The sequence below is a fragment of the Pinus tabuliformis genome, chromosome 6 (genome assembly GCF_031772625.1).
Source record: "Pinus tabuliformis cultivar Carrire ecotype Pingquan chromosome 6, CPIR1, whole genome shotgun sequence".
Lineage (NCBI taxonomy): Eukaryota > Viridiplantae > Streptophyta > Pinopsida > Pinales > Pinaceae > Pinus > Pinus tabuliformis.
The window spans coordinates 387,540,819-387,548,245 of NC_142292.1; the positions used below are offsets into that span (position 1 = coordinate 387,540,819).

General features: G+C 32.4%; 1 protein-coding gene across 1 annotated transcript; it reads right to left on the minus strand.

Annotated features, from left to right (window-relative positions):
- Positions 1-4,802: 4,802 nt before the first annotated feature.
- LOC149258952 (histidine-containing phosphotransfer protein 1-like) lies at positions 4,803-7,096 on the minus strand. Its single transcript, XM_089374045.1, has 6 exons — positions 6,960-7,096; positions 6,720-6,850; positions 5,737-5,805; positions 5,499-5,570; positions 5,283-5,355; positions 4,803-5,167 (listed from the first exon to the last, which is right to left on the minus strand). Exons 1-6 carry the CDS (start codon positions 7,017-7,019, stop codon positions 5,117-5,119), a joined length of 456 nt encoding a protein of 151 aa, XP_089230171.1. The 5' UTR covers positions 7,020-7,096; the 3' UTR covers positions 4,803-5,116.
- Between the last annotated feature and the right edge of the window lie 331 nt (positions 7,097-7,427).

Sequence of the window (7,427 nt, forward strand, 5' to 3'; positions counted from 1 at the left end):
TTTTACACTCTATATATATATATATATAATTATATATAATTATATTAACTTAGTAATAATTAAGTAAAAAAGAAATGTAGTTACATTTAAAAACAACAAAATAATATTTACATTAACAAATCAAAAAATAATAACACAAAAGAAAAATCAAAAGTGTCATTAATAAAATACTTCAATTTCCATCTTAATTTTGCATTATCTATATCTAGAGAGATATAGTAAGTATATATATAATTCCTTCATTTATTGATATGGAGTTGATAATTGGCAAGTAAAAATAATACTAACATAACCATATAAATTAAATGATTGGTAAATATTGAGAATTATCAATCCATAATAAGCATCAAAACATTTACATCATGATAATCTCATGTTACTAAAGTTTAAAAAAAAAAAAATAGAAACTAACTAAATTATAACTTTGACGCAAGATGGAGATTGCGATGGGTGCTAAGGTTTTCTAATTTTGTAGATCTTTGGAGGGTGCCACCATAAGTCAAGTCACTATAATAAGAAAAGGATTAGGACAAGAGATATCGATGGTCAAACCATTCTCCATCCATGGCAAAGGATGTAGATGGTCTTAGTGGTTTGTCGCTCATATGCCCTCCTACTACAGATGAACAAGCAACTATATGGTTTAACTATGCTTCCAACAATTGTCCTTTCCTTTGGTATGGGCTTCGGTCTTTTTTGGAACCATGGCACCATGGATCCTTGGGAAATTTACAGGCTAAAGGAATCCCATGCCAATTGTCACAATAGGGGTCCTCCTCTCGTCCAACTTCTTCTAGCAGGATGCAGAGGGCTTTGCTAAATTCATTCACTCATCAAGTCTCAGTGTCCCAATTCTTATGAGCTTCAAAGTGATCTTATTACAGGAGAGGAATTTGGGGAGTGATGAACACATGTGTAGAAAGTTTCTATGCAAAGTGTTTATCGAAATGTCTAACCAAGCTCTTCACAAGTGGTGTGGGATCGTCTACAAAATGTTTGATATAACTCCCCAAACAGACTTGGCTCCCATGTCTGTTATGAATCTCTTAAAATGCTCTCCTAAGATGGATCCTTCGTCTCCAAATACTAATGCCATCTTGTTTAAGACTAGTTTTGGGGATTTAGATATCCAAAAATTCTCGATTTTCATCAAATATTTGTCAGGAAAGTCCCTTTTCTTTATGGTTAGTGAAGGTGACATTATTTCATCACTCGTAGACAGTATATATTTATTAACAGGTATTCGCATGGGGGAAACAAGAATCCATTTCGAAGGTAGGTAATTAAAGTCAACAAATAAGCTTTGTGATTATGGCATCAAGAAGCATGCCTCTATTTCCCCCTTGGTACGTTTGCATGGAGGTGTCAAAGGAGGTGGGACATCTTTGGCATTAAAACCCTTATCATTTAAGGATGCCCTTAAGCTAGGTGCCAACTGCCAACCCCTATAGGATCTTTTAGGCTAAGCTTTTGTGGTGGAGCATTATGTGGAGACCTCATCACTCTAGATGAACAAGTGTTTTACTAAGGTTAAGATAATGGAATATCAACAAATAATGTTTATATGTAGATTTAATGGTTTCTTTCCCATGACATCGGCACTTAGGGCTTAGGTTTACCATAATTGGACCCAGAATTTGGATCTGTTATTCTGTTCCAAAGGATATTTTGGGGTAGTCTTCAAGGATATTGAAGACTAAGAACAATTTTTAACTAGGGGCCTTGATTCTAGTGTTGTGTGGATATTTAAATCCATCCATGGTTCTTGAAGTTTAACCCCATTTCAATGAAGTCTTTGGTTACTCTAGTATGGGTAAGGCTCCCTAACTACCCCTCCAGTGGATTCTTCCAGAATTCCTCAAAGTTATTGGTAATTCAATTGGTCGCCACATCAAATTAGATAGTGAAAGATGGGCTATTAGGTTCATCTCTTTCATTTGCATTTGTGTTAAACTAGATTTAAGTGAAGGATTACTAGATAAAGTCATGCTAAAGTGGGTTGGCAATGAATATCTTTAGCCTCTAAATTACAAAAACATTAATTTTAGGTGTAGAATTTGTTAGTGGTCCATGCATGCTTAGAATGCATGCCTTGCCTCAAAGGGGTTGTTCAACTCCCGAGACCCAAGAAAACCAAATCATGGATGGCGAGATCAGAAGGCAACAAGAAATGTCAAGAAATCAACAATTCATAAGAAGGATTGTTCTCAGTGGCAGAAGACAACTCCCAATGCTTCAGCTTCTCAAGATCCAGTGCACACCCTTATGGATCCCTCATCCCCCAGTAGAGGAGAATTTTCCAGCGAAGGAGAATGAAAGAACATCAGTAACACTCGTGTCTGAAATAAACAAGCAAAAGAATTCCCCTGAGTACCACTCAAACAGTGACAAAGAAATTATGCGCTCTGTTGAGCTGAGAAAGATGGATCTTTATCTAAAAAAAGAGGATATGAGTTTATTATCAGTTCTAAGTGATAATTTTGCAGGTTGGGTTGATGTACTTATGAGAAAAGGGAAAAAAGAAAAACCCCTGAATAATTTTGTTGTGTGATACCATAAATGATGAAGTGTTTTTTTGAAGTTTTAGACTTCATGATGAAACTTTTTTTCTATATAATAGTATTGAATTTATAAACAACAACAACAAAAACACTGAACTTTAGATTTATTTTAAATTATTATTATTATTATTATTATTATTATTATTATTATTATGATAATATAATTTCAACACATATATACATTTAGAAAAACATGGAACAAGATTATTAACCATGGAGATTCTTAATAGGTAAATAGAATTTTTTACAATATCATGGGTCAATACCATATGCCCAATAAAACCAGCACTCACTTTATATGACATTTGTTCCCATAACATTTTTTAATTAATCACTTTAATTAAAAGGAAAAAATAGCATAGCTACTTCTCAATTTTTATTTTGTTTATATTACTATGAATATTCAAAAAAAATCCATCAAGGTTAAATTCTACCATCCATTTTATAAATATTGCTAATTAAATTAAAATTTTAAAAGAATATTCCAAAATAGAGTCTGTTATGGCTTAATTATCTATATTATATGATATGAAATGCATTCTATGTTGAATGGACATGTAATATTTAAAACAAAAATATATGAATAACAAAAAAATTAGTGTCTACTATAAATAAAATATCTCAAAGTCTCTATTAAATAACACAATTTAATATCAACTTTATAGAAAAATAAATAAAGCAATTTATTTTATTTTATGTAATTTATTCCATTCTTAATATGGAGATGATATATGATATTTTGAAAATATTACTAACAAGAAAAAGTTTAATAAAAGTAATAAATCAAATATACCAATATGTGTGTTGAGTAAGAGATTTTAACATTCAATATATAGATAGGGAGAGAGAATTATTATTCCATTATAAATTCTTTTTAATTCAAGGTATGGGAGATTTGTAATTCCTTCATTATTTAACATGGAGTTAGACATGTAACACTTAAAAACATTAATTAAAAAAGTAATTCAATGTGTGTAAACAAATAGATAGAGAGAAAGACACATATGTAACATTTTAAAAAATATTAAAAACAAAAATAAGTTTATATGAAAGAGATGTTTTTGGAGACATGTGGAAAATGTGAATCATAAATAAAATATTTCAATATCAATTTATATAAAACAAGTGAAAATAAAAAATAAAAAATCATATAGTTAAAATGTTTTACTGGTATTTTGCTCTAGCATAGATCCATCTTAATTCTAAAGCTACCAAGAGCTAAGACTAATCAAATCTCTTCAAGTGCAAATCTTTAAGGATATATCGGCCAACCAAGGGGATCTAGAAGATTTGACCCCACCCATGACGAGGATAGGCTAGGTACTTAGCAACAAGAATTCAACTAGCTAAGTTAACCCTTGGTTTGTTTAAAATAATTACTATTATTATTAATGATAAAAATAATTATTATATAATCTAACATGTATATATTTTACAAAAACATGTAACAAGATTTTTATTTATAGATATACACCTCCACTTTATCATGGATATTATTAATTTGTAAATAGGCTTTGTTGTAATATCATTGGTCAATAATATGGCTTGTCAATACTACATGCCCATAAAACCATAACTCATTTCATATTACACTTGTTCATGAATTTAATTAAAATCACAAAAAAAACATAACTACTTTGTAAATAAATATCATCTTATCATTTGTATATATTAATAAGAATATTCCATAGACATTACTTTATGATAATATTTGTATGATAATTATTGATAATTAAATTAAAATTCTAAAACCCTTATTTTCAAAATAAACATGTTTATTAAAATAATTATTTTTTAATAACTTTGGTAATTTTATTTGCTGGGACAGAATGGTTAAAAGCATGTGTTTCCTCGTAAGACTTCATATATTCAAAACCAAAGAAATAGAATATATATGCGAGGTAAAGTGGGTCCTTTATCTTGTCACATGAACAAAAAATTCTCAAACACCAATTTAGTATGTGGGTTAGATAATAATAATAATATATTTTAAACCATAATACTAATCTTTTCACCCAGGATAACCCTGAGATGATTAAACCATTTAAAAATAATTCTTACTGATTTTGTGCTCATTGAAAAATTTGGAGAAAAGGAATTCTCCAAGTTGTTCCATGAAAACACCAGAGACGCAGCTCGTGATTTCATGTCCATTAAAAAGACGATAAGCATGAATACAACAATCTTTACCGTACTTATCACATTTATTCATTATACTGAAAGTCCTTTACTGTACTGTAAGACATTTATTCAATATAACTTGAAGTCCCGTTGATAACATCTATTCATTATATTGAAATGAAAGGCTTTTACATTACTGTACGACGTTTTATTCTCTAACATTTTTTAATTCTATAACTTGAAGTCCGGTTGAGAGTCCTCAACAGAAAAATTCTCACGCAGATCTCAAAGGAATAGAATTACCCAAAATGCTATTAACATTCATTATCCTATCACACTGTCACTCAAATCACTTATACTCTCACTATGATCCTCAGTCCGGCTAATAAAAAAATCGATTCGGAGGGCGCCCAAGCTATTGATGATGGTTAAGCTTATTCTGTTACGGATATGGTTCCACCAGAAGCAAGTATTGACTGTTCAAGCTGCAACTTACCAAAAAGGGAAAAAAATAAACACGTTACAAACCGAATTATTAATCCCTTTTTAAGAATTTGTGTGTACTTACAAAATGATTGAATACTCTAAATCAAAGATTACCTCTAGTAGAATCTCCAGCTTGTGCTTGAGAAGGTAATACTCCTCTTTCAGTTCTTGCAGACACTGCAAGCACCTACAATGACCAAAGAAATAAAGAAGCAGCTCTACTTAATTGTCAAGGTGTTACAAGGGCATAAAAATTTAACAAAATAGTCTAAAAATAGGCAATAATAGTAATAACTTTGACAGTATTGATGGTTCAGATCATCTAGTTACCCATTTTTTATTTTTCCTTCACAGTAAACTCGAAATATTATGCATACATTCTTCACACGCTGTGCCCCAATACTGTTCATGCAAAGGATCACAATAACAGAATTAGTCCCTGTACTCCCCTCTTGCATCAGTAAACTAATGGAGATTGTTTCTTCTATTCGCTATTAGATTAAATGCGGTTCTGCAATAACAATCTATATTAAACGCGTTTGTGGGTTGCTACCCATTGTTATGATACCTTGAGCTGCTACCCTTGAAGTGGTGCAGACAGGAGTCAACTTTTCTGTAGTCTACTGGTTCCTCATTGCTGCAAGGTCAATGCTTTAAATATTAGAATCATACAAAATCAGTTTAAATCCAGTTTAAATATCATCTTAAACGCATTCATCCGGCCATAGTTGGCAGATGACAGGATTTGAAAAATGAGCATGTTGGGATTTTATCCTCTAGGTTAATATTAAATATGACCTTGGGTAAAATATACCATGGTACTCTTAACTCAAAAGATAGCCGTAAAATATATTATGGTTTTCTAATTTAAAAAATAGTGGTAGTTAATAGGTTTAATTCTCTTTCTATCCAAGTTCTATTTTATTTTCCTAAGGTCAGTAGCAAGTCGTTTTAATTTCTTTTTGTTAATATTTTATTAGTTTTATTCTTTTATTTGAACTTAGTTATTAAACCAGTTTCAAACCAGCAGTGAAGATGGCCATCTCTAGTTGTTATCAACCAATGCAGGCCATCTCTAGCTGTTATCAACCAATGCAGGCTGACTCATCACAGTTATTCAAGGAAAACCAAGCCACCTATAACCAGTTGGTGGTCCCTAAGGGGGCAGGCTTTCACTCCTACCAAATGCCTCTGGGTCTTGACAGTTAACCTAACCAGCAGTGAGGATGGCCATCTCTAGCTGTTATCAGCCAATGCATGCTGACTCATCACAGTTATTCAAGGAAAGCCAGGCCACCTGGAATAACCAGCTGGTGGTCCTTAAGAGGCAGACTTTCACTCTTGTCAAATGCCTCTAGGTGAAGGTTAACCTATTTCCTTACCTCCCACAAAAACTAGCTCTTAACCAAACAAAAACAGTTTTAAGACATACTCTAGACCCAACTAATATTTTATTCTTACCTAATCATTAATTACCAATTCACTAATTACAATATAGAAAAACTCATTTCAACCTTGTTGTCACATAGGGTAAAGAATAAGTAAATATACAGTGAGTTTTGCAAACTATTCAGTGTCTTCAGCGAGTCCTCAAAATATAAAGAAATGACTTCGTGCACGAAATAAGGATTGCTTTCGTCCTGCAGATGCTGAAGTTGAGTGAATTGCTCGTCCAGAAATCCCTGCAATTCAAATCTTTAAAGCCTGGTTGAGTATCTCGTAGGAATATGTTTAGGGCTGAAAGTTCTCAAAAGATTGAACACACTTTAAACTGAAAAACTGATTAGTTACCTCTTGAAAGAGAGCTGTGACGAGGTTATCGTGTCGTCGGTTCAAGTCAGCGATCGCCATTCAGATTTTCAACTCAAACCCTTCAGGCAAACAGAAATAATATGAAACCCCTATTAAAGCTCAGAGGACTGCTATGTTGCATATTCATTCTCCCTCAATTTCATTCTATTTATATAGGCTGTGATGACCTCTGGGATGTCAGCGGCCTTTTGCTTATACCCAAAAAGATTGTATTTTCATCAATTCCAAAGCAATATTTTGCTTTCTACGGTCCCTATTACAGGCCTTTTTTGGAATCCAAAATCCCAAAACAAGGTGTTGGTTATGCCGTTGGTTATGTGTGTGGAGCAGATTTGGAATTTTTTGGAGGTTGCCACAGCTTTTGACAGGAGCATGACGTCATATCTTTTACCTTTAAGGGATTCTTGGATGCCAAATATAGTTTTCGGTCGGTACGCTTTGGAGCAT

Bases quoted from the DNA above. Each gene is read 5' to 3' on its own strand.
- LOC149258952 (XM_089374045.1), bottom strand. From the start codon at position 7,019: ATGGCGATCGCTGACTTGAACCGACGACACGATAACCTCGTCACAGCT. The intron at 5,571-5,736 runs GTATCATAACAA...TTGCATGAACAG, and splicing joins TTCAAGGGTAGCAGCTCAAG to TATTGGGGCACAGCGTGTGA. The intron at 5,168-5,282 runs GTAATCTTTGAT...GGTAAGTTGCAG, and splicing joins AGCTGGAGATTCTACTAGAG to CTTGAACAGTCAATACTTGC.